The 27,043-nt window shown below is 46.2% G+C and overlaps 4 protein-coding genes across 14 annotated transcripts; 1 reads left to right on the top strand and 3 right to left on the bottom strand.

Moving 5' to 3' along the window:
- Positions 1-811: 811 nt before the first annotated feature.
- mRpL52 (mitochondrial ribosomal protein L52) lies at positions 812-1,469 on the bottom strand. The gene is made up of 3 exons (XM_001360706.4): positions 1,334-1,469; positions 1,119-1,267; positions 812-1,062 (listed from the first exon to the last, which is right to left on the bottom strand). The coding sequence occupies exons 1-3, from the start codon at positions 1,425-1,427 to the stop codon at positions 874-876; spliced, it is 432 nt and encodes a 143-aa protein (XP_001360743.4). The 5' UTR covers positions 1,428-1,469; the 3' UTR covers positions 812-873.
- Positions 1,470-2,876: 1,407 nt separating this feature from the next.
- LOC4804136 (uncharacterized protein RAB5IF homolog) lies at positions 2,877-3,805 on the top strand. The gene is made up of 3 exons (XM_001360705.4): positions 2,877-3,063; positions 3,146-3,249; positions 3,314-3,805. Exons 1-3 carry the CDS (start codon positions 2,953-2,955, stop codon positions 3,507-3,509), a joined length of 411 nt encoding a protein of 136 aa, XP_001360742.2. The 5' UTR covers positions 2,877-2,952; the 3' UTR covers positions 3,510-3,805.
- Positions 3,806-3,831: 26 nt separating this feature from the next.
- On the bottom strand, positions 3,832-4,831 carry U2A (small nuclear ribonucleoprotein polypeptide A'-like U2A). Its single transcript, XM_001360704.4, has one exon. The coding sequence runs from the start codon at positions 4,695-4,697 to the stop codon at positions 3,903-3,905; it is 795 nt and encodes a 264-aa protein (XP_001360741.1). The 5' UTR covers positions 4,698-4,831; the 3' UTR covers positions 3,832-3,902.
- Positions 4,832-6,387: 1,556 nt separating this feature from the next.
- On the bottom strand, positions 6,388-26,908 carry LRR (Leucine-rich repeat). Of its 11 annotated transcripts, none has more exons than XR_001452160.2 (22): positions 23,382-23,629; positions 18,321-18,418; positions 16,744-16,794; positions 16,552-16,680; positions 16,377-16,460; positions 15,135-15,361; positions 14,909-15,070; positions 14,746-14,843; positions 14,483-14,524; positions 13,829-14,016; positions 13,688-13,765; positions 13,283-13,616; positions 12,214-13,207; positions 10,799-10,961; positions 10,391-10,465; positions 9,757-9,777; positions 8,745-9,339; positions 8,297-8,689; positions 8,118-8,234; positions 7,999-8,055; positions 7,233-7,825; positions 6,388-7,145 (listed from the first exon to the last, which is right to left on the bottom strand). XR_001452160.2 is itself a non-coding variant. In XM_015184142.2 (22 exons), exons 1-22 carry the CDS (start codon positions 26,002-26,004, stop codon positions 7,050-7,052), a joined length of 4,479 nt encoding a protein of 1,492 aa, XP_015039628.2. In that variant the 5' UTR covers positions 26,005-26,908; the 3' UTR covers positions 6,388-7,049. The 11 variants fall into 11 exon arrangements, 10 of the variants coding, with proteins under 10 accessions (XP_015039628.2, XP_015039627.2, XP_015039633.2 ...); XM_015184142.2 differs by lacking the exon at positions 23,382-23,629 and adding an exon at positions 25,968-26,908 and having other exon boundaries at positions 7,386-7,825; XM_015184141.2 differs by having other exon boundaries at positions 7,386-7,825.
- Positions 26,909-27,043: the final 135 nt, after the last annotated feature.

The raw sequence follows: 27,043 nt of genomic DNA, 5'->3' as shown, positions 1-27,043 counted from the left end.
CGTTTCTGTGAATTATCTCGAATTATTTCGATCTTGGCCGCAAACAAGACAAACACATTGCCATGAAGTGCAAAATTCTTGGTCTCCTAACCGATTAGTCAAACAGCCAGGAAAACAAGGGAGCCACGGGCAAATATTTAGCTGGTAATCTCTTAGGCACATATTGTGTTTGTATGACTATGAGAAGCATGTTTGTTATGCCCGGTTAACTCTGTAAGCACGATCTATTGGGTGCTCCAGATGGCTTACGCCGGAAGACGGAACAATGAATAAGGTTTATTCGCTGCTACCTTGTAAACGACCCCCGAGAATCGCTTACAAATAAACAAGTTCACTTCCTTGTTGACAAAAATAGTTTGTGCAGCAACACAAATGTGATAGCGCAAGCCTCTTATTAGCGGCTAACGTGTGAATCGCATCCGATTGAGCGTGCCCTCACGTAGTCTATTCCCGGCGCAAGGGTTCGGTTGGTTTGGCCACGCTTGTATAACCAGCATGCCATTCGGGAAACCCAGCATCTCTTTCATCTCAACTAAATGCCAGGACACGTTGCCGCAAGTGCGTCACTGGCGTTTTAACACTTCATTATCGAGATATTCCCATCATGATAACGCCGGGCCGGTGTATCGTACTTTATCCACAACAGGTATTCCACAATATAGAGATGCGTCTCTGCTATTAGTTGCAATTAAATCACGATTAGCAGTGTGTCTAATGAACTGGCGACTGCGCCACGCTTAATACAGTTTGAGGAACGTTTTATAAACGTGTTTTCGGCAAACATGTGTCCCCACATCACAAGACCAATCAATCGTATAGTTTTGATTTCATTCACTAGGCAACTTAGTATAGCTTATAACAAACAAAACGATGCTACTTTTTCTGCTTCAGCATCAGATGGCCCTTGGGCTTCAGTTTGTTCTGGATGATGCGCTGCTTCTCTGTGGCGGCTGCAACTCTCTGGCGTTCGTACCTCTGCTTGGCAAACTCCAGCTCGCCGCTCAGCTCGACGATTTTGGTGGCGATCTCTTGTTGCCTCTCCAGGCGTTTTTTCTGGTTGGACTAAAACAATAACCATATTAGTTGGCAGTTCGGATTTCGCAATATCTTATACATACACCCAGTGGCGTCGGTCGTCCGTCAAGGAACGTGTAGTCCGGCAAATTGGTGAGTGGCCCAAATGCATTCGGATTCTCTGGGAGCCCCTTGGCCTCTCTCCACTTCTGATCAATGGCACGAGCGGTGGTGACAGCGACATAACGCTGGGCTATTGGGGGAACAGAGTTCATGAATTAATGTGCAACCAGAGTCTGTTTTCTGATACGCAACTCACCAGTGATTCTACCTGAAGTGGCAAGACACAGCTTGGCGATTTGTAGCATTCTGTTATTTGTGGAGCAGCGGCAAAACCCGAAAATACGTAACATAACCAAACAAAACAATTGAGATGGCAGTGCTTCGATAAATCACGCGACAGATGGTATATTTACGGTATATCGGTATATTGTGGTATATTTTGTCAATTTCATAAATCCATTAAATTTCATTTTCAACATTATATAAAAATCCAATAAAAGCAAGGGTTTAAAATAAACCAGTCGATTAGAAAATAGATTCACTAATCGTATAAAATTGAGTGGGCATGGCTTAATTTTCTATATAGATAGTATAATTCAACGGAAGAAAAAAATGAGGAATTGGTTGTTTTTTTTTAATCGGTAATGGCCCGATTCACAACAAATGGGACTCATTCCATACACAAACATGTTGCTAATCCCATGCACACATACCCTGGGGGAAATGGATGATATAGAATTGCGGAAATGTGAGTATTCCAAGCTCTAATTAATGCAGAAACTAGTCAGTATCTATTTTAAACGATATTTTGCAATAAGTGGTCTTCTTACAGAGACCAAGAACTGGTACTGGGTTCAGGATTTATTTACAAACACCTTATCAAATGCATGAATAGACCAAAAAAATGCAATCTAAGACAAGGTCGTTACTAATTACGTTTGAAAGCAGGTTAGAAAACAGTATCTTTAAATAATATTCACGAAATAGGGTATACAAACGCCCATACCCTGGTTGACAATAAATTGGTCCGCAAAAACCAGCAACATTGACGTCACAACCTGCAACTATTGAACATTTTTGTTAAAATCGTGTTTTTGTCAAAACAAAAAACATGCAAGTACTTGAAAGTAGTTAATCCTGATCAAAATTGATTCAGCAATCATATAAAATTATCTGGGCAAAACAGAGAGATCTATATAGCTGAGAATATTCGACGGTAGAAATAATAACCAGGAATTAGTCGTCATAACCGGTTCACAACAATGAGTCCCATTCCATGCACACATACCCTGGAAATGGATGTTATAGAATTGAGAAAATGTTTGTCTTCCAAGGCTCAGTAGGTATCAGGATCGACATAAATATATACCAGATACTAATAATGTACTTGAATATGTCAAAAGAATATCAATTTGAAAAGGTCTTAATAAATTACGTTTGATCTTCATATAAAATTAACGAAATAGGGTATACAAAGGCATATACACGCATCGTGTCATCAAATACCAGCAACATTGCGACTCTTTTTTTCTTGAACCTTTTCGTTTAAACCTTTTTTTACGTAAAATCCAATAAAAGGAAGGATTAGAAACTATCCAATCTTGTAGAAAACTTATTCATCAATGGGTTAAAATTATGTGAGCATGGCTAAATGTTCTATATAGCTAGTAATATTCCACGGAATATCAAAATCTAGGAATATGTAAAATAGAACTGGAATATTTACGGTATATTTTTAAAATGAGACGGTATGTTTCGGTATATTGCTGAGGGTCGGACCGTATATTTCAGCGATAAATCCGCGGTCACACTTGATAGTGTTAAAAAAAATTAATTAACAATAATTTAAGTGGGTCATCATAACTGAAATTCATAATGTCAACCAAAACGAATACTATTGAGCGGCATGGAAACAGTGGCGCTAAATCATCCACACTGAAAGAAATATGCGCGCGCGCCATCACAAAATCCGAATGGGAGGACAAGGTAAGAAACGTCCGGAGCACCGACCCGTGTACCAAAGACCGCGTGCAGGCCAGGGCCAGGGTTCATTCTTCGACTTTTGCAGGAGGAATTCCTAGATGTCATCTATTGGTCGCGACAGGTGTTCGGCATTATCCTTGGAGTCATCTGGGGCATTGTGCCGCTCAAAGGCTTCCTGGGTCTTGTGCTGTAAGTGGGCCGGACTATAAATAGACTATTCATATTCACATCGAATGCATAAACTTGTCCACAGTTTCGCCGGCATCAGCTGTGGCATTGTCTACCTGTACGCCATCAACTTTCAGAACGTAGACGAGGAAGCGTACGGCGGTGTATGGGAATTGGTGAAGGAGGGATTCATGACATCGTTTGCCGGATTCTTGGTGACGTGGATCATTTTCTACACGGGACTGCACTACGACTCGATAATGGCAGCAAAGTCCTCATAATGCATTTCCCAGCCACTCGTCGCCGCACTAGAGCAGTAACCAATTCCAGAGTCCAATATCAATACAACTATACCCGCAGATCCACTTGTGAAGCCAAAATAAGCTAAACCGTTTTGTCCTTTTTTAAAATCCGTGTAGATTGTTAAACTTTAGTGAATTACTATCATGTGTGCATTTGAATGGTGGTCAGCTGTTCTGTATCATCGCCAGACGGAGATTTTTCTGTGAAAGATCCATCCCGGTCATCGGCACTACTTGAGAATCAGAAACAATATATATATTTGTGTATGTATGTATATCTAGAGTGCAGAAAATGGTGACACAATTTTTCACGATTTTTTATTACAATATATTGTTCTACAGTTAAAATGTAGCTGACAGCTATGGGAAATCCTAGTAATCCATGGCCACCGGCTCCGACCCATTGTGCGATGATCCGTTTTGCCCCAGGTCCTTTTCGTGCTGGAATTTTTCCGGCAGCTGCCCGCTTTGTAGTATTTGCGAAAGCCGTTCCACCTCTGCCAGAGAACTGGCCCGCTTGATGGCCTCGCGTATGCGCTGCATATCCTCCGGATTGGCAAATCGACCACCATCAGATCCCCGCCCTTTGCCGCTACTCGCTTCGGCTGCCAGTGCTGCGGCAGCGCTCAGCTTTGACTTTTTGGAAACCTCCCTGAGCATGTCCTTGCCCTGCTTTGTGCGGAAGAACTCCTGAGCCGCTTGCCTGTCTTTCTGCTTTATCTTCCGGAAATCAAGCAGGCGCAGATGCGGAAACTTGTAGGCCATATACTCGCGATAGTTGGTCTTTGTGGAGACCGGGTTGATTAGCAGGCATATGGTTTCCAGCTTGGTGAACGAACCGAGTGGCTCCAAGTCGCTGAGCTCCTGCAAGTTATTGCCCGTCAGAATGATGGAGCTCAGATTGGGAATAACGGCCTCCAGGCCCTCGCTGATGCGCAAAATGCGATTGTTGTTCAGCAGCAGGCACTTGAGACGCGGTAGGTGCGGCAGATTGTCCAGCTTCCTTAAATCGTTGTCCGACAAGTCAATGGTGTCGAACTGGTCCAGAGTAGCACCAAGATTTTCGATCTGTGGAATTTTGTAGCCGCGCAAATCGAGCTCCCGCTCCCTGCACGGATTTATGTATTGCATGGACTGGTTTATCAACTCCGGCGTAAGCTTCACCATAGTGTCTGTGCTTATTTATAATAGTTTAATCAAAAAACGCTATTGAATGGATAATATTTTTCACAGAAAATACAGTAAAAACGAAGCGATTCCGACGCGTGCAATGTGACCGCCGGTTTACTGATGAAAAAACAAACTTAGCCGACTTAAGCCCCCTACATTTAAATAGTTCAACTACTTGAGGTAAATGGCGGAAAATATTAACGATTGTAGATCTTGTAGATCCATGCCATCTTTTCTCGGAACTTCAAAAAACACCACGATATCTTTCCCCTGAACTGCGCTAATATAAGTAATTTTTTTTTTCGGTGGAATTTTAAAATACCCCCGTGGTTTACAATGGGTTAATCGTTCTCCGTCGAGGGCTGGAAACCATATTGTTTAATTTTGATGTTCCGTGGAATATTATAAGCCAGATTATTTTACCAGATTAATGAATCAAAAATTCTACTTAACTGTCTTATTCTAAATACTTGCATTTATTGGATTTAGTCTAAATAAAGGTTTTACTGAAAAAGGTGAAACAAATAAACGTAAGGGGAAAATCGTTCCTTTTGCTCAATTTTGTTATTCTGTTGAATAATGCTGGCTGATTAGGACCTTCAACTCCTTTCAAATAGTTTTATGTCATTGATGAATAAATTTTCCGCAAGATTTCCTACTCTAAGTACTATGTTTGTTACATTTTTCTTAAATAAGGTTAAAAAAAAAGTGAAAGCACAAAAACGTAAGTGTGTCTGGAATGTTACGTAATTGTTGCTAGTCAAAGGAATCCGCTATGAGTATTTATACCCTATTTCTCGGTAAAATTATTTTTCCAAGCTAATTTGAATATCGCTCCCGATACCTAATCTTGGTCTCTGTAAGAAGGCCACTAATAACAGAGACTGACTATTTCTGTATTCATTAGAGCCTCGGATGACAAACATTTTCGCAATTCTATAATATCCTTTCCCTAGAGTGTGCAAAATCGGTGTGCAAAATGTTCTAGGAAAATTGAATGTTCCCAACGGTAAAAAACGTAAAGTGTGGAATGAAAAAACTTAACCCACAATTTAAAATATCGACGACGACCCAAAACTTTTTTATATAATAGAAAGAAATCGGTATCGATAGCGCAAGTAGTGGCGGTTTTGTATCGAAGTTTGAAAGGGAAACTCAGGGCTAAATTGTTGTTTTCCATTTAATTTGAATTTCAATAGATTACAATGAAGTTTTAATTGCTTAACCATAATGAACACGTAAAGTATTTCGTATTTTCGTTTCTTTTGTGTCTAAGTTGAATGGCAAACAATTGAGCCAACTATGGGAGATATCGGGCAACACTTTAAACTCGAAGTGCGTGTGTTCGGTGGAGGTGGACTGGGTCAAACTCTCTTGGATAAAACTTCCTGTGTCGTTCGTGCAAACTACTTGATCTTCATCTCGAGTATATAGTAGTATGTTTACTGTACTTTTAAATGCATTGGGTAATTCGTTATCGTTCACATATAGTAATTTCTTAGCGTAAATTGTTAACTTTGTATAAAAAATCAGAGCAGAGCTTCTCAGTAAATAAATGCATACGTTCTTTGTCGCAAACGGCGCTTGAATATTTGAAACGGATTGTCGTTTTAATACCACACACATGTATGTACCTACATATACATATGTACGTGTATAGTTGAAAGGAAAATGAAAACTATTGAAATAATAAACGATAAATACGTGTATTTGGAAGCAGTTATAAAAAATATTGTATTTCATTTCGATTTGTTTAGGTGTAGGCCATTAAAATAGTTCGTATGCACGCAATCGATCTACATAAAGTGTATACATCGTCTATTCTCTCCATATCTCTCATTCATAGATACATATCATATCATATTCATTGCGCTCCTTCGTTAGTTTCATTGAAATTGTTTAATAGCACGCGCTAAAAATAGATTTCTTTTAGTTCTGTATATAATTGGCACTTAAATCATTTAAAATACATAAAATATAAAATATAGTACACAAAAACATCTTTATAAATATGCAAAGGTTAATTTGGATAAAATGTAGGTTATATAGTAGGTATGTATATCAATAAATAAATCACGTTCATTCCACAAAATTGCCAAAGGAAAACAATACACACGCGCCATTGCACATAAATTAATGGTTCAGTACGAATAAGTTGCAACCTCGTTTCCGTTACCGTCTCTACATATCTTCTCGTCTTAAACATATCATCATATCATCATCTATTCATCCCTTTGGATCGATCGATCACACAAAACTGTGGCCGGCTCTCGGATGGGATGGGGCGGGGTCGGAGTTAGGGTGGGCCAGGGACGATCTAAAGGAATGTTGAGCATATAACTAGAAAACTTATAAATCAACGACATCCTCCTTTGTGTAGGGCGTAGTCTCTCTAAACATGCGTCGTGTCGAGGTGGTGCGCTGCAGGTCTTCAGCTAATGTCTCCTGTTCGGATGGGCAGAGGTTAAACGTGTGTTTACGTTATTTTCGTATTTCTCAGCTTAACAATTACTATGACAACAGGCAACATACAGATGCAGGATGAGTGCTAGTGACATGCAACCTAGGGACTACACACTAGACAACAAATGTTAGACGCACAGGATGAGCAACCGAAACAACGAGGCCACCAAAAATTTCGAACGGCGATTCATGATTGAAGCAGCTGTGGTTCCGGGTTCAAACCTCGAATAGCGTTGAGATCTCCTTGCCAGCGATGCGCTTGATGCCGCCGCTCTCCGCACAGCTGCCCGACTTGCCGCTCAGCTGACCGTTGCGCATGCTCAGGATCTCATTGCTGATGAGGCTGGCGCAGGCCATGGCGTGCTTCTTCTCGGTGGTGCTCGAGTGGCTGATGGACTGACTGCTGCCGCCGTGCTCTGTGATGGTGATCTTGCTCAGCGTCTCCTGGCTCTCGCTGTTGCTGCTCGTGGTGCTCACAATCCTTGAGCGCGCCTGGTTCTGGGTATTTAATACTGTAGTCGTTGTTGTAGTAGTTGTGGTCCCACCGCCACTGGTGGAGGACGACAATGATGAGTTCGAGGAGGTGGAAGATGCATTGCTCGTGCGCCCACCTGCTGTGTTCAGGAGGGTTCTGGGCATAACGGGCGGTTTCATGGGGAGTTCTTTACATTTAACGAGTACAACAAATCAATCAAAATATGAAAATAAATAAGATACAAAATAAAAATAGTTTAAGCTTGCAAAAATCTACATCTACGAATGGAGAGAGATCTACAAAGTGCTGGGCAGGCATCGCATACATCTTCTCATGCACTGACTGGGACACTCCACTTACCCAATCGACTAAGGCCTGCCGCCAGCTCGCGCACAGACTTCTTCTCAAGAGCAGCTCCTGCAAGAGAAGATTGATTAGTTCGTTTCGTTTTCGTTATGGGAACAGTGTCCGGCGCTCACCTGGTGTAATGCCCACAATGCTGCCCCCGCCACTGCCGCCCCCTGCTATGGCTATGCCCGGTGTGATACCCACTATCGAGCCGCCGGTGCTCTGGCCAAAGGTCAGCACCTCAACATCTGAACAGAAAAGAGTGATTAGTGATTGCTGATAGGATTCAGACCCCCCTCCCATTTCATACCTTCCTGCAGTTTGTCCGGCGTCGTCTTGTTGGACTCGGCGGTACCGTTTCCAGTGACCAGATCGCTGGACTTGGGCTCGCTGCCCACCACAGACCAGGGACGCGGCTTCTGCAGCACAATGGGCGTGCGCAGGATTCCGTTGCCCGTTTTCACTATCACGCTTCCCTCGCCGCTGGTGGCGTGGCTCTTGATCGAATCGCTGCTCGGCGAGCGCATCTTGTCATCGCGGTTGCCCGCTTTGAGCAATCCGGATGTGGCTCCCTCTTCCATGGCAGCACCCGAGCCCGGCCCACCCTCGGTGCGCATCTTGACCAGCGGCGATTTGCGTCCCACCAGCGGCGAATACTTCTCGAGGTTGTCCGTGGAGCGCGACCGGGTGGCCCAGGAGGCACCTGCGGGAAAGGCATCATCAGATATGGTTCTGTAGATTATCCAGGATTCACTTACTCTTGAGGAGGGGCGATTGGCGCTCTAATTTGATTGGTCGGCGCTCCTCCAGGATGGGCGTGGTCTCCTCGGAGGTCATGTGTCCGTTGCCATCGCGGCTCATGGTGGGGCTGTCGACAAACGACAGCGAGCTGCACTCCTCCGACGTGGGCGAGACGAGGGGCGTCAGTGTGGTGGGTGTCACCGATCCCGGACGAAAGAAGTGCTCCAGTCCCTCGCCAATCTCCCTGCCGCCACCGGCACACTCCGCGCTGACCAACGGCCGGGTCGGGGCCCGCGTCTTGGCCCGCTTCGGTCGTCCCTTGACCAGGTGCTGCAGCTGGAACGAGGCGCTGGGCAGCTCGGTGATGGAGTCGCAGCACTCGTCGACGCCGCCATCGTCCATGGCCGCGATGCTGTCCGTCATGTTGCTGGCAGCGGCCAAGGCGGCGGCACCGGCAGCTGCACCGCGGGTCGACAGCTGGGAGTTGGAGCGATGCGAGGAGGGGGACTCCAGCAGATCCGGTATGTGGCTCAGACTGAGATTCTCCACGACCGACTGGGGACGAACCTTTCGGGCAACGCTGCGCCGCTTGGTGGGCAGATGGGGAGTGGCCTGCGGGGTGGATGGATGTCATTAGATGGGCTCCATTAGATGGAGGTGTTTGCAAATCCTTCATATTCGGAGGGGCGGGTCGGGGAGGGATTTCTACGGGTGTGTTTATGGTGTGTGTGAAATAATGAAATGTGTTTGTATTTCGGGGGATCGACTACGGTTAAAAACAGATATAGATATTCTACAGAAACGAGCAGACTACAGCAGAGCGGGGGAATGGAATGGCATAAATTTAAGGATAAGAGTTGGGTCCGATCTGTCTCAGCCAACTCTCAGCTGTCGGGGAATCAAGGAGCATCTGCCCCATGATTCGCTGGCAGTCCCAGAGGCAGCTGATTCATCGACCCAACTACAGAGTTATACAGAGATAGAGACAGAGGGAAACAGAGAAAGAGAGATATGACAAATACTACTTACAAGGTTGAGATATTCCAATTTCTTTTGTGTTTGTTTGATTTTGAAATGCAATTATGTAAATGAGTTGGAGACAAGGTTTAAATATAGTAGTTTATATTTATATAGTACGAGTACGAGTACGATTACGAGTACGAGTTGTTGCGGTTTTTGTACATTGATTTGGTTTGGTTTGGTTGATTTGATGGTTGGTTGGTTGGGTGTTTGTCGGGGGCAGGAAGACATGAGAAAAATAATGAGCATGAGCATTTTGAATACACATTTGAGTACATAATTTATTAATGAGATTCGATGATTCAATGATGTATGTATGCACGAGTATGTAGGAGGTATGCTGGTGCATATTGCACTTTAATTTGTTTCGATTTCGATGTCTTTCATTTGCGATCGTGTGTTTGTTCCAGCTACGGTTTGTTTTGAGTTCATTTTACACATGAATGTACGTAAATACGTATATATGCTATATGGGTGTATGTGTGTGTATCTATGAGGGTGTGACTTCTTCTCAGCATTTAGCACTCTACACTATTCGCTTGCAATCTTCGATGTATTTCTATGGTCTAATTGGTTTTTGGTTTATTTTTTTTGGAGGTGTCTATTGCATCCAATTGGGTAGCGACAGATTTTCAACACTTACAGTGGGCGATTCCAGGCCCAGCTTGGGCAGTATCGAGCCGCGTCCGCCCGGGCGTATGATCAGCCCGTCCGCATCCTGCAAGAGTCAGAGTTGAAGGGTATGTGCGATCGGTTAGTGTTTGCTCGTCGCTGTCTGTTGCTGTCTGTGTTGTGGTCCACTCCAAATAGTTTGTCGATTCGGCAACCCCCCAAAACTGGCCCAATATTTAATCGAATGCTGATAAGCGGAGTCGGCGGCGAACTGGCTCAGTCGCTGGCGAGGTGCTCCACTTTTGTCGAAAGTGGGTGCCTCTCTCTGGGAGCTTTAGGGGCCATGACATCACATGTGACATGAGCCAGCCTTGCACCGGGCCTGATAAGGGGGTTGCCTCCTCGATAGAGCATAGGTAGATCGATGCACACTACTTACATGACTGGAGCGACTGCGTACAATGTCCGGCGTCTGGGGCTCATCCAGCAGCACCGACGGCGACTCGGCGATGCCCATGCCCCGGCGATAGCGGGTCAATGCCTCCAGCACCTCATCCGTTGCCCGGTCCGAGATGGCGGCGGCCAGCGTCTGCTCAATCTCACTGTAAAGAACCAAGCACTAATTAGTCAATGGAGTCGAAGGGGAGCCGGAGAGCAGGGCTACTTTTGGCCAGCTGGCTCTGGATCTGCGGGCAAAAGGGCAGGCGAAGGTTCCACCTCTTCATCGGGACACACTCTGTAGACTGGACTGCTGCCCTGGGCCTTCGAGGACGAGCCACCGAAGCAGCAGCACAGAGTGCGCATCAGACCCATCTCTATGCTGGTCGGGGGTCGCTGCTCAACAGCTGTCGCACGATGACTGCCAACTGATTCGCACTGGATTCTCCTCGGACTATTTGCTGGCGCTCACACAATAACGCGACACATATGTTTTCTTAGAAATGTATACATATGTCTATTCCTATATCCTATGTGCCTGGCTCTGGCCCACAGACGCGTTTGAGTCCGATATCCCCTTTGGCACAGTGGAACTGCATTCAGCTGTTTCTGTTTTTCTTGTGTGTGTGTTTTTTAATCTTATCGGGGAGTATGCTCTCTCGCTCTTTCTATTTCTACCACTATCCCCCACACACACAAACACACACACACGTGCTAATGCCAGTGCTCTCCACTCTCCACATTCCAACTGAGAGTGGGGAGTCGAGCGTTGTGGAGAGGCTGCTTCGCTGGCAGAGAGCGCCACTCGAAACGCAATTTAAAATATGCAAAAACAATATGTTTGTTTGCTTGCTTCCCATACTCTTCCAGAAGGTATCCCCCATTTGGGCTTGGGACTTGCCATACAAATTCTTAATCATTTATCTGTTTTTATGGAAACTACTCTGTCGGCTGTAACCTGTCATAGATCACTCACGGATCGCAGAATGTGCTGTCCAGCTGTAAGTGTATCTACAGCTTCGGCTCCATTTCTTTTTTCGTTTGCGAATCATGACTAATAACTGTGTTAATATTTACTCTAAATACTATACTCACTTTATAATCTTAATCTTTCTACAATGTTCACCATTCAAATGAAATTCTACAATTTTCCTAAACATTTCCCATATCAAGACTCCGTTTGGTCTCCTTTTTTCTCTCAGTTATCGCAATTCGCGCTTGAATTCGACCTTCGAATCTTGCTCTAGCGATAGCTATGAGTATTGTGTATAAAGCAAGATGATGCTCTATGGATCCGCTTACTGCGAAGTTCATTTAAATATATATTTCGTTGTTCCTCCCAATCTTCCAACTATTTCAACAGTCACTTTCTTAACCTATTGTTGCCCTGATCGTTTCCATCTTTGTGACACTCACCCAACTTTGTTCATTATCTCGCTGCCGGCATTGTTGAGGAGGCATTGTTGTAGAAAGTCTTCGGGGACCACCAGTCGCTCGGCGAGCGCCTTGCGCAGATCTTGGATCACAATCTGATTGCCCAGGGTTTTGGGGCACTGCTCGATGCCGGTGCGTATCATGGTCTCTAGGGTCTCCTCGAGGTAGCTCTTGATCGTGTAGCCCAGCTCGCTGGCCACTCGCGTCAGCTTCATCTCGATGGGATGGGCATCGCTGCGCACGGCCTCCTGGAGCTTGGGCATCAGCTGCTTGCAGTTCTCGGCGTCGGTGATCAGCCGCTGGACGGCAGAGGCAGCCGAGTCTCCGCCCCCGCCCTTGGCTATCGAGATGGTGTCCTGCGTCTCGGCCACGAGTTTGTCCACCAGCTGGTGGGTGGAGGAGAGCATGAAGCCGTGCTGCAGCCGAAAGCCCTGACCATTGGTCCGCTGCAGACCATTGCAGTTGCGCTGCAGCAGCTCCTGCATCTTGCGCATGACGGCGTCCGTCTTGTCCGGATGGTTCTTGAGGTGCGGCGCAATATCGAACACCGGAAAGGGGATGGTGCGCATGCTGTGGTTGTGCTCCAACGCGTACACAATGTCCGCGTACCCCTGCAGCGTGACCCCGTTCTTGTCCATGTAGATGGTGCGCAGGCGATTGTTGATCTGCAGCGCCTTGGCGAGTAGCCGGGCGCCCACGTCGCCCATGAAGTTGCCGCTGATGTCCAGCTTCTGGAGACTCTGGTTGCTGCCGAGGGCGTTGATGAAGTCGTGCAGGTCGTGCTTGAGTTTGTTCTCCGACAACACCAGCTCGGCCAGCGGGAAATCGTCCTTCTGGATGAGGTTCACCAGGGCGTCCATCACAGGGGGTATGTGCTTCGGCTTCATGCCCGTCAGACTGCGGCACAGGTGGAGCGTTCGAATCGAGGGGTTCTTCGAGATGGCCGTCAGCACGGGCGCGAGCTCTGCATCTAGATCTGCAAGGGGATTCGAACAGTTAGGTTAGGGATTGCGACACCCAATGGTAAAGATATGCTCTGGCCACCACTCACTGTTGTCGCTGATGTCCAGGCTCTGGAGCACACGTACGCCGTGTATGCAGGACTCGATTACGTGGGCGCCTTGGGTGCCCAGCGTATTGCTGCTGAGGTCCAGGTAGAGGCCCGCCGTGGACTCGTTGCAGGCCAGGCCGAGCAGCAGGTTCTTGAGCGCCTCCATGGGCAGCTTGCAGCCGGCGATGTTCAGATGCTTGAGGCTCAATGTGCTGGTGAAGAACTGCTTGAACGAGGGCGGTATCTCCTTGCCCTTCTTCGTGCTGAACGAGTTGTGCGAGACATTCAGGTGGGCCAGATGCGTGGCACAGCCGCGCAACAGAGCTCCAAACAGCTAGAGGATTACATGGATATTGTTTGAGTTGGAGATTCCCATAGATTCGATTTCTAATCCAAGATACATACATTCTCCAGCATGATGTCAGTCGAGGCCAGGTCCAGGTGCTCCAGCACATTGGGTTGAGCCAGGAAATTGTGCAGATTCTGCGAAACAAATAGCAGATTCAGTTGTAGCTCCATTTGGTTGCAGATGCAGGCAGTACTCACGGTTAAATCATCTTTGAGACTATTACCACTAAGGTCTAGATACGTGAGCGAGTTCGAAATACTTTGATTGAGCGTCAGTGAGTGCGACATCTGGTTGACGCCCTTCGAGGTGAGGCCGCAGTGGGCCAGGGCCAGCTTGCACAGACCCTTCGACACCTTGGCTATGGGTCCGGCCAGATGTATGGCACCTAAGCAGCAGAAAAGAAACACAAGTGCTTTAGCAAATGGATCTAAGGAACTCTAAGGAACGATATTTGACGAACAACGAGAGATATTGACATGAATGAAGCATGATCTGTGGTGGTTCCAATTGGGGAATTTTTCACTAATTTCTGGACCAATATTTTGGTATATCAAATGCATCAAGAAGAGTATGAAATAAGGTCTGACTGAGTGCTAACTTTGGTGGCAATTTGCAGAGGGGCGGGGGGCATTTGTGGCAATGGGTTATGGACGGGAAGGACATGTCGGGTGGGAGGATTAGTTTTGGGTAATCGTATTGCAAATATTGATGAAATCAACAAACAAGAGCGCTTACAACAGCAACAACAATGGCAAGAACGGCATGGCATGGCAAATGTATTACAATATGGCAATAGGTATTATATATTTAGAGATAAATGATAAATGATGTTTCTATTAGTGGCTGCAAACCTTGTACAATCTTTCCAAGTAGGGCGCACAACGAGCTTGCACCTACACGAACAAAATGTCACACATAATCGACAGTAAACATCGAAACAAAAAGGAAAATCGACAACACAATCCACAAGAGAACACACAAAGAGAACAGATGGGTAGAGTAGACAAGAATTGGATTAATTGGATTACGCGTGGCGGCTCTCGGGGGCGGGGCAGAGGATTAAGGGGTTTGGGAATAGGGGGCTGGATGGCTGCATGGCCTGGGGGAGACACACCTTTGTCCTCAATTATATTGTGGCTCAGATCGATGGTGCGAATGGCGGGATTGCTATTCGTTATCACAGATATAGATAACTTGTTCAGGAAATCCCATCTGAAAAGAGCGATAATATGCCATCAGTGTCACGCAGATTACTCGGAATGTGGCTGACTATTCACCTTAAGCCTAACGCCTCCAGATGCAGCTCCTCCAGCCACATCGAGCGCTTGAGCACGTGCAGGATGCGTTCCAGGGTTTCGTGGGAGAGACGCATGTGGGCGGCCTTTAGGCCACGAAAAAACGTATTGTACTCCAGCGCCGAAACGATGGCCATCAAGTCTCTGCATAAAACAGAAGAACGTCATTCAGTCAATTATAATCCTCATTAGCCACTTAGAAACTTACTTCGGTTCCAAGTGGTCAAAGTCGCGCAGGTTGAGGACTCGCGTGTCGTGGGACAGATAGATGGTGTCCACATCCCAGGCCACCTCCTCGCGGTACGGCACCCCATGGAAGTCGCACATGCAGGCGTACTGGGCGCTGAAGCCACCGCAGGGTCCCACATTCCGCGGATCGGAGGGTCGGAATTCCTCGGAGAAAATTGTCTCCCGTTCCGGGGGCTGTATATCGATCTGTTGAAAAGAGAGACAGAGAGAGAAATGCAAAAAGTTCAGAGACCTGCTGCAAAAATCTGTTTTGGAAAAACTTCATCAAGTTTTGAAGAGCTTCCAGGGTTTCAAGTGTCCGACATTGTTGTGCTGCAAGTTGACCAACTTGAAGAACAATTCACAGTTCCATGACTCCTCGGATTCGGACTTGGACTCGGAACCGACCCCACTTTGGGCAGGCCTGCCTGCCTGCTTAATCTCGCTTTTAACACTTTTGCTTAATGTGAATTTTGATGCCTAGATTTTGAGGCGTCAACAGTTCGCGTGTCATGTGGCAATTATCCAAACATGTTGCTTCAATTGCTGGCTGCCTTTTTCCCCACTCGACAATGGAAAACAAGAGAGGTGGAAGCTTCAAGGGCCGAGGTTTCAGATACTCTTGCCTAAGACAGACAGACACCCACGATACCCTATACGGTGTGGTACAAGTCCCAGTGGAATACTTGCTGTGCAAGATGATAGTACTCGCCTCAAGAGAGCGATAGAGAGAGTACTTATTCTTAAATTATGACGTGGGTGACGCTCCGAGTGGTGGCCGGTGGTGGGCGGATCTGCCCGATTTGCATAAACGTATGGCCAGCATATTTTACAACAAACTCGTGTGCCAGTTGTAGGAGCATTATAAATGCATTGAATTATTAACCCCGACTGCGCCAGATGACAACGTTTATGCACTTAAGCCCCTAATTGGCCAGAGGGGCGAGCAGTGCAGATGGAACGCACGCATGGCTGTGGCTGTGGCTGTGGGTGAAGCACACCAGATACACACAATTGTTCGCTAAATATTCAATTAAACATTAATTAAAGCCCGACGTGAGTCAGTCAGTAGTCAGTGGATTGTCGTCTCTCTACACCCTTTTCGGGAGTGGGTTTTCCATTGGCAAAAGCTCTCCGCGAAGTAATCCACTGACACTCCATCAATTAACGATCCCAAAATCAAGTGATTCCATGGATTCATCTGGCTAACATTCATACTTGCCTTGCGGATGATGTATTTTAGAGGAACTGTTGGAAATATCTGCTTGATGGCTGAGGCCAAATCGGTTAGAATGACATCAGCGTTCTGCAGAATGAGCACAAAGATGGAATCGAGTTAATTATACACATATTGTACTTTAGAATAATAATAATTGAATGGATGGAGGGCTCCGTACCGAGCTGAAATTGCCCGCATCGCCGGTGGTGGCAAACGAGTATGGCCGATCGTTGGTCACAATGGAAAAGTGGGTGGACTTCTTGCTCTCGACCCCCACAATGTCCAGATAGTGGAAATGGCATTCGATCTGAAAGCAATACGAGATGAAAGAATTAGCGTTGATGCACAGGACGTGCGTTAAAAGGCTCACCTTCGTTGGCACTTTGGCATTCAGCAAGTAAACCCGCACGGGAGTAAAGACCTGCAAGGAGAGAACCATTAGACAGAGTGTTTTAATTGGAAATCAAAAGGCAGACACTCTAGACACTCTGACACAAAACTGCAACTCCATTAGGGAGGTGGCTCATTAGTGGAGAGTAACTCCATTAGCCAGCGGACCTACACTCAAAGAAATATCCTGTATCGTGGGTATTCTATGCAGGGTAAATTCAATTTTCTACGGCCTTTGTCCCAGTCCCGGTGGCTGTCTCTCTGCTCCTCAACTTCTGCATTGATAAAGAAAGTTCGCTGCCTTCCAATTGGAAATCAAAGTGCGTCACATAATTCGTTTAGCCACTCAACTGCAGAGGCAACAAAGCAGTAGAGGCAGCAGAGGAGCTCCGGCCGACTTTGGTAATTGGACACTTTGTCTCAGCCACCGTACGCGACTTGGGAGTAGGAGTATACGGGTAAGCGGCTTGCACAAATCAATTTTCCGGCTGTGTGAGCTCCTCAAGCGGCCGTACAAGTTTTGTCGGCCTGGCCATCCAAGAAATTAGCATAGCTTGGCCTCCAAAAGGGCAAGGGCCGTGTCGCCGCTAAGTATGCTATAAAATATCAATTACAGACAGTGACGGGGCGGGGCAAGGCGGTGCAGGCAGGTGGGAAACTTTTGCCTCCAGAAAGTATTCTTTTTTCCCTCGAGATTGTCTCCCCCGAGAGTTGTTTAATTAAGTTTACGGATTGATAGCCCCTGGAATGGAGCTACAACTGTAAAAGTTGATTCAATTGTTGATTGAAATCTAATCGTTGATGATTGAATTACGTATGTTAATTGCTTTAATTTACGGATGGCATCATCGTTTTCAAAATGCTATTTTTCCCAAATAGTTCCGATAATTACCTTTTAGATTCTATACAAAAGCTACAGAACTTGAGATGACCTTCACGCAGGGGTTAGTATTTCAGAAAATCTGCTACTCAGTCTTGGATGAAAAAATACTTAACAGATTTACAGCTTTTTGGATAATTCAATGAAGGAACTCCTTCCTTGACTCGACAACTGACCTGACCTTAATCTATAATTCTCAATAATAACCTCGTTCCTCATTTCTCTGTCTCCTTGTTCAATTTGTGGGGCTTTGTGCCATGTGTCCCCCATTTCGACACCTGTCTCAATTCAATTACTGAACATTTTTTTACATTCTGTGATTAAGTTTTCTTTATTCCTAGACTTCCGAGAATATTTTCTGTTTTTTTAAGGAGAATTTTCGTTAAAAGTTCTGGGCATTTAAAACTGAGTCTGGGATAAAGTTTGTCTCCTTGCTCCTTCAATTACTTCAGGTCATGCCTGGGCCCTAAGTGTACTTGACAATTCATTCATTTGCTGGCAATTTGGTTGCAGAATGCAATTTCCATGCACAAATTGGACCACTGGACTGCCCGAAAGAGAGGCAAACATTTGAATCTGTGCCGCTGACAGGCAGCAGCAGCATCAGCAGCACCTGCAGCTTGTTGAAAGTCCAGCCACTGGGGGAAGGTGGATGCAGGCTGGGGGGATCCACTTACCAAAACACGATTCTCCGTCTTATCGCCTTTCGTTTCCAATTTGACCATATACTTGACGAGTATCTTTGTGTGGCGTCCCAGAATCGATTTGACACTTTCTGCAAAGAGAGATAGAGAGAGAGAGAGAGATGAAACGGTATCAATATCATCTTGGAGGCAAGCGGAAATGCAATTAAGTGACATCCGAGGTCCGCTGTGCAGCTGCGTCGCACAATAAAAACTTGAAATATTATTACGATATCACACATACATATATGCACATATCGTTATACATATGTATGTGTGTGTCGCGCTTTGTGGCGTTATGCATGCTAAAATCGGGAATTATATCATTGCCCGTATAACGAATTGATTCAAAGGTTTTCAAACGAAACACGTACAGCCCCCCGGGGGGGCCGTGAGAGCAGGATAGGGGCACGGGGCAATGCCGTGCCTGTGCCGCCAGCTACTTAGCATACTCTCACACGTTCTCTCTTTCACTCCAGCCAAACACACACACACACACACACACACGGCCGAGCGATGACGAGGAAGAGCAGCATGCTCAAGTGCAAGGGGGAGGTAAGCCTACATATTATGTCATGCGACAGGCATGCCTCCGCCTCTTTTTTCTCTGGGGCCTGGAGTCGAGAGTTATGACTCCTTGTCTGGCTATGCCGCAAGCAAAGGAGGGGGAAATGGAATTGAAATGCCAAAAATTCTGACTGCCGGCATAGCACAGGTGCCGCTCCCTCGAAACGAAAGGAGACATTTGCCTCTCTTCCAGCTATCTTCCCGATAATCACTCTCTCTCTCCGCCTCTCTCCCTCTTTTGGAGTGGTGCCAGTGGAAAGTGAAAAGCAGATATGGGCATTCGGGTAACGCTTGGCAATGGATTTGCATGATGACGCCCCCCCTCCCTTCTCGGCCATAAAAAGAGCTGCGGCCGGCCAATTTCCGAGCCTGACCACACTCACTAGGCCCGGCCACAAAGTGCTGGGCAAAATAAATATTAAGGCATTTTGTCTTTATGGCCCACGGCCCATGCCCATGGGAGGACGGCGTGACTACGATAATGAGTGCCAATTGTGCGTTATGGCCAAAATAGATTGTTAAGACATTTCGACACGCACACACCACACCACACCATACCACACCCCACTGGAAGACCCGGGCCTGTCGCGTGAAGAAGCCGAGCGAGTGAGATGGCAACAACAGTGAACCACAGTTGACTGATTCTCTCTTAATTGCAGGCGGAGCGCTTCGAAATGTGAATGAACCTGGGCACTCTCTCCCGCTCCCTCTCCCGCTCCCTCTCCCACTCCCTTTCTGAACTCTCAAACAGAGGTACGTATTGGGCGTCACTATGTCAATAACGTGTACGAAAGAGAGATGAAATTCGGAGCAGAAGCAGCGGAACTACTTGTACAACAAATAAATGATACAGAACGGAAATTACCGAAGTTTCTATACACTTTGAAAACTTTCCACTACTTTGCTGGCAGTTCTCCCCCCTACCCAGTCATAGGAGCGCCAGTTGCCCAGCTAGCCTTCAGTTCCCAGAAGTCACTGATTTGTCACGCATAAACATTGCCACATGGAATATCCGACATTCACTGGGATTTCGCTATATATTCATATTGAATGTCAAATCGAATGATGGCTCTGAAATACCCTCATACGACAAACCAGAGGAGGAAAGGAGAAAGGAGCAAACATAGAACTTCTCTGAGGGCGGAGTTCTACAGATACAGATACAGATATATGTACACCTGAAACTCCACTGACAGAAGCCAATTACATTGAACATGCAACATGATTACCTGTCTGGCTCAACCCCCACTCTGTTACTGTCGCAGGTCCATTTCCGCTAAAAGGAAATTTGGCTTTAATTGATTTCTGCGGTTGTTTCGTTCGATTTACGGTTTGGGCCTCATAAATGGCTCTCCAATGGCCGTGTAATGTACCCAGATCGGGTTCAAAGAACTGATACTCCCATAAAGTTTGGCCAACAAGTTTTTGTCCAGTTTGTGGCCTTTTTCGTAGCGGAATCTGCAGGCGGCATTGACAACCATCTAAGCTGGCTCAGATTCAGAACCCAACGAATGTGACCCAATTTTATCTGCTTTTTGCAGCTGCAAAGCTCGGCACAATGGCAGAGATTACACGAGTTCAAAATACTCATACACTCCCAACTACAAGTGTCTGCCCTCGCCATCGCCCTGTCCCCTCCGCCTCCGCCTCCGCCTCCGCCTACCTATGGGCTGGGAGTGACTCTACTGTGCCGTGAGCGGGTGCATGGTGCATGGTGCATAGTGCATGTGTCACCCGTCAGTATCTCTTAGTCCAACACCCCGGCGTGTGTGTGTGTGTGTGTGTGCGTGCTTTGTCTGGGTAGTTTGTACAACAGTTTGTAGCACTGTCTCCGCCTGTAAATGCAGCAAAGGCTGTCAAAACTTGTCAGAAAACTATTTTGCAGTTTGACAGCAATTGCACACAATATTCTGAAACGGTCAGTCAAAGGGGGGAAAGGCGCAGGGCAGAGGGGTCGTGACAGAGATAATGATGACTACCCAGGGAAAACAGAAAAAAAATCGGGTAGTTATCTTACCCATTTATCATTTTTCAAATTTAAATGTTTACCAAAGAGAGGCTTAGCTTAGCTTCTCTCAGTGCATGCCAGACGACAGAGAGTGAATCATTCGCGCACACAACAACAAATTCAGTTAACGGCAATCGCTTTAAATGCTTGCGAGAAAAAAGGTCCAGTACGATATAACAATGGCAAGGCCTCTGTATTTGTCTCTTCCTCTGTCGCTGTCGCTGTCTCTGTCGCTGTCGGCTGCCCTTACCGCTGCCGGCGCTTCCATCAAGCGCAGCACAAAAGAAAGTTAAACGAAGGCTTTTTTGTTTTGATTTTCGTCTTTCTTTGCGCAAGTTTGTGATTACTTTACGTTATATTAATTATATTTTTGTGCAATAGGGCACACGGCGAAGACAGTGGGCGGACGGGGGATCGAAGAGTGAGTGGGAGGGACTTCAAGAAGGAAGAGAGAAAGTCGGAAGCATGCTTTTTTGTCCAACTCTTAATTAAACGCTCAACTCTTAAGAGTAAGAGAAGGGAATCTTCAATCGTTTAAAGTCATTTATGGCACTGCTGTGACATTCACCGTTATATTGTAAAGTGACCAAAACAAAAGAGTCATCTGATTTTCCGTGAATCATTTACTATACAGCTGTTGATCGAATTGTTTAACAAATTGGGCGTAAACAACACCTTCTACCCCCCATATATGTACATACATATGGATGTATGTGTGACTCTCATTGCGGGCGGGGCGGGCCTTGCTTGACCTCAAAACGCAATTTATTGTGCGAAAATTTCGTTGCGGCCTGCGCTCGCCCATTGTGGCAGAGTATTAGAAAGCGACAGGTTCGGGTTCTCCTACTCTCTCGGTCCGTTGTCCGCCTCTCTTGCTCGCCCAAAATATACAAGTGGGCCAAAGCAGCAGCAGCAGCAGCAGCAGCAGCAGCAGCAGCAGGGGCAGCAGGGGCAGCAGAGCGGGAGCCAGGTCAGGGATGCGAGCGTCAGACCCGACGTCATTAACGTCACTTGTTGGGTGACACAATTTCACCAGCCAGCACCATAGCCATAGAGAAAGAGAGCAGCAGGAGAGCGGAAGAGAGAGAGAGAGAGATTCGCATTTGGCTATTGGAAAATGGAGCACATGAGCGTGTTTCGGCTTTGACTTTTAATGGCGCTGCCGTGCGGTTCGTTCTTTCTTCTTTCTCCAATGTATTTTTTTTTTGAGATGCTGTCAAACTAGTTCGGCCCCAACTTTCGTCTTCCTCTACCTCCCAATCCACCGAAAATTGTCTGGCTCAGAGCGCCCAGGTGCCGTTACTATGCGTGAGCCAAAGCAACAACGAAAACATGCATCACTAATGAGCAACAAGGATAACTAGAGCAGCGCCATTGAAATTGGAGCAAGCTGAAAGTGAGAGTAAAACAAAGATAGCAGAGAGAGAGAGAGAGAGAGAGCCGCGACGCGCCAAGAGAGAGGGGGAGCGGGTGCTGAAACGGAGGCTGGTGCCTGCGATTATAAATTCGCACTAATGGCGGGCCATTTGCCACTTAGTTGCATTGCAAATGAATGGTAAGCACGCCACTTAATTGGCGGCATAAATTATCCCCCACCTGAGCGGACAGTATCATCGAGAGCTAGCAACTGGGTCAGCCCGGGGTCAGGCTCTCGCAACCCCAATTGGGGCAATCGCCACTGCCACTGCCTTTGTTTTTTTGCATTGGCCTTCGGAGAGCAGCAGCTCCGCCCGACGATTGAGATTTGTATAAATTTGTGAATTGATTTGCATTTGATTTGGCTTTTGGCTGGGAATTTTCTCACACACGTCTTCGGAGGGTCCGCGGGGCAGGGCAGAGACAGGGAGACCTCGCACGGTTAAACTCTATTCGAATTGGGGCAGTGGAAGGATGCATTTGGGCGGTCCATTCCACATAAATCCCACTCAGAAATTTCCTTGGTCTGTATGCACTTTTGTTGGCCATAACTCTGCCTTTGTTTGAAAAATCTTCCTGAACGCACTGTTTTTCCCAATCATTCTGTTTATTTGGCTTATTGCACATCCACTTTGTGTGTAATCGATTGCAACAATGAGTATACGACCTCGGGGGCTCTCTCCCCGAAACTCCCCGCTGGCGCTGAGTAAATGGAGTGGAAGTCGCTGCCAGAGATAAGCCTTTGAAGACCCTACACAACAAATAAACAAAGAGAGGAGCAACCGCAAGAGCAACAATATACTTTCAACAAGTCAATTTCCGTTTGAGTACAAGGTGTGGTCAGAGGGTCAGTGGGGGGGATGGGGGTCGGGCAAACTTTTATGAAGTGCAAAATCGTTGGAGAGACCGCACCTGAACGACTGGGAGATCGATCGATAGATCGGTTCCAAGGCGGAACAGAACAAAAGAGAGCCACAGAGCAACAGAGCAACAGAGCGGGAATGTGCAGCCGCAGCAATGACGCATTCAAATTACGGTAAACAAACGGAGACGACGGCGCTCACCTTCGTCGCGCTGCTTCTTCACCACGTCGCGTATCTGCAGCTCCATAATGCGCCGCAAATACTGATCGATGTGATTCATCATCTCGTTGGTGTACATGGCAGCCATTCACGTAATATTCGTAATAACGGTTCAAGTACAGAGACAGAAAGACAGACACAAATACTCGTACGGCGAGTGTGTCCGAAGACCGGGGGATGCGTTCTTAACGGATTTGCGGGCCCACAGAGACAGGCCAGGCACAAAACGCGTCGAAATAAGCACTGAGAGCCCCCCGATAAACACGACCGCCTTATCAGCGGGCCCTGGCTTATCAGCAGCGAACGAGAGACAGAGAGCGGGACAGAGAGAGAAAGAATCGAGTACACTGGATAATAGAAAACATTGATAGGCACACAAGAAAATGGGGCTTTTACCCCCTCATTTATTGCTGCATTGCGACGTAGTGTTGATCAACGACAAAGGGTCCCCAAAGGAAGCGTTTAATTACCTTGCACTCAAATCGCAATCTTTCTGTGGTATCAATTTATACCGTCTTCTTATCTTATATTTCCTTTAGAACTTTAGAAGGGTGGGCGGCGCCTTCTATCGGGTAATCGTTAATTTCCTTGCAAGATGGAACGATTTTCAGCATGATTAATGACGGCGACAGGTGTCCAAACAGTCTTAAATCTTTCAAAACAATGAACAGTGCAGTCAGGCCGAGAATAAATCAGACAGCTGATCGCTAGGCGACCACTATATAACGCGCAATTGAGTTTCGGGTGCAGCACCGATAGCCCCAGGCCAAAAACACCACACAGCTGCGGGAGAGAATCAAGTTTATTTTGGTAGCCAACTGGAACGAAAGTCGCGACAGAATCATAAATTAAATTGTCAATGCACAATTTGGAGCGGGTGTGCCACATTCCAGCGGACTCAGATTCAAATTCATTTGCAACAGCCGTCGAAAATAAAACATCGAGATGATTGCATAAGGTTTTTCCCATTTCATTTTAATAAGAATATACTAATTGGAAGGGAAAAGATTCTTCTAAAGTCGGAGTAAACACGGGAGTAGCAACGAGAGCATCTCGATGCGATGGATAGACGGTGGTACACATGGAGGATAGAGGAGACCACCACCTGGACAAACAACACGTAAAGCAAACAAACAAGGAACAACCATGTCAACACCTACACCTGGGAACAGGAACCAAGAACCACCATGAACAGAGAACCGACTCCTCCTCCCGCTGTCACTGCACTCAATTTAAATTACTCGCAGTGGCGACGAGCTTGGGGAAAATTCCCATTGACATCGCCAGGGCACAGTGCTTCGGGATGATGGATAGTATAGTAGAAACATTTACCAATTTCAGTGATAGTAAAATCGGATAGATAAGATATATATATTATCAGAAAAACCCTTACACAAATATATGGATGGATGGATCAAGAGATTCCATCATTTGGAAAAACAAAACAATTCTAAAATTACGGTAGTTTTTCAATTGTTCTTCTGCAACCACAAAACGTTATCCACTCTAGCCGCAAAAACAGCGCAAATGGGGCACACAAAATGTTCCGGTTTGCGCTTCGATTCGGAACCAGTGTGTGGAAGGGTTGGGGGTTTGCGGAAGCCTGCGATATTGGACCAGACAGACACCTGTCATAGAACATTACGGTGGGGGCTCTTCATGCCCAGCGGTGAGTGTTTCGGCTTTTGTCAGATTGGGTTTCACGCCCCGTGGAGTTCTGGCCAAGCGTTAACCGATTTCCGTAGGAACCTGAACGTGAAGTTTAATTGGTAACCAAGAGGATTGTTTCGGTAGAGTACACGCTTTTGTATGCCCTGTTATCAATATGGTTGAATGGAAGGAAGCTCTGAATGACAATAAAATAAAAACGGCCGCTGAATAAGTATTATTTACTTAGCTTATATGGTATGCACCAACTTTTATTAGCTGTTTTAATTTTGTTTATTACGAGCACATAAATACGGTCTAGTGATATTTCCACTTTCTGCTTCTGCTCCGATATTAAGTTTAAGCTCAATTAAAGCAGGAAATAATACATCGCGGCTGAAGCTTAAGATACCCTTAAAGATTGATCGTTATTTTGTATATGTACATTGTACATTGCAGTACTGAATCAGAAAGCCCCATTTTTAAGAGGGTAAAGAATTTATTAAAAGCAAAGTTGGAGAGCCACTGCCTGCGACACAGTGCTTCGAAAACTGATTGTATGAAAGGGGAGGGGGGAGTAGTATGCATGTGTGTGTGTGTGTGTGTGTGGGGCCATTTGTCATTGGGTGGGTGGAAATGTTAACGTGCGAACGGTCCGTCTGTGTCCCTGTCTCCATCCCTGTCCCTCAACTCGGGTGTCGCATTCAAGCAAACGGAAGCCGGCAGCGGGCTAAACAAAACAGTAAAAACCGAAAACAAAACGTCGTCATCGTCGGCGCAGGGGATGCAGATGCACTTCCTCAAAACAAAGGAACGACACAAACACCGCTCGAAGGAGAATGAGTGTGTGCAGGGGAGACAAACAACGCGAGAGAGTGAAAGAGAGACAGAGCGACAGAGACGAAAGAGAGAATTACTCACCGTTCAAGTCCTTGGTTAATTGCGAGCGCGTCGACATCTTGCCTTCCGAAAATTGTGTTTAAATCTTTTGTGGCGAAAGTAGCGCCGATTTGGCAGCGAGACGAGTGAAAATGAAGTCAAACAGGAATAACCAGGCGGTGTCGGTGTCGGTGTCGGCGGCGGGTGCAGCGATGCCAGGAAAGGGCCAAGATTTTTGGCTCCGCTTTTCTGTTGTTGTTTTTATGGTTGATGTTGTTGTTTTTAATGGTGGTGGTGGCGGCGGTGGTTTTCGGTTCGATTCGACTTCAATCCTGACGAGACGCCTTGCCTCACAGCAGCCAGAAACTGGATTCTGCAGTAGCTACTCCTCATCCCGATCCCCGAAAGACCATGGTAGATCGGACATTCCGTGCTTCCGAGGGGTTTTCACTGCGTCTTTTCCTTCTGGCAACGTCTTTTATTTATTCACATTATTCGCAGGCTCACACACGCACAACGCCTTGCCTGCCGTTTTCCTTTCTTTTCACGCTTTTCACGCGTTTTCCACCCTCGTCTCGCGGGGTCGGAAAACTCGGCACTCCCGAACACGATACCGAGACCAAACCAGAACCAGAACCAGGTTTCGCTTAACTCTTTTTCTGCCAACGTTAACCGTTCTGTTTGATATTTATTTCAACAATTTTCAAATTTTCGAATTTCTATTTACTCTGCACTTTTCGTTTGCCGCATTCGCGGATTTTTCCAAGCCACCAGGAGCTGGCCACTGAACACTTTTGGGTACAACCGGCACGCGCGCTTCTTACAGCTCCGCTTAACGCAGTTCACTTAATTTATGATTAAACAATTTCCCCGAAGTTCGCAAAAAACGCACTTTAACAAAAACTACGCCCGGGCCATCACACAATGAAAATATTATTAATTTTACACGTTTTATTTATCGCTAAGATTTATCGTCGGACCCTCAGAAATATACCGAAACATACCGCCTCATTTTAAAAATATACCGTAAATATACTGACGAATTATTCAAGTTCTATTGTATTCCTCGTTTTCTTTCTTCCGTCGAATATTACTAACTATATAGAACATTTAGCCAT

Source organism: Drosophila pseudoobscura, chromosome 3 (assembly GCF_009870125.1).
Source record: "Drosophila pseudoobscura strain MV-25-SWS-2005 chromosome 3, UCI_Dpse_MV25, whole genome shotgun sequence".
Taxonomy (NCBI): Eukaryota; Metazoa; Arthropoda; class Insecta; order Diptera; family Drosophilidae; genus Drosophila; species Drosophila pseudoobscura.
This window is presented reverse-complemented; position numbering and strand designations above follow the sequence as displayed.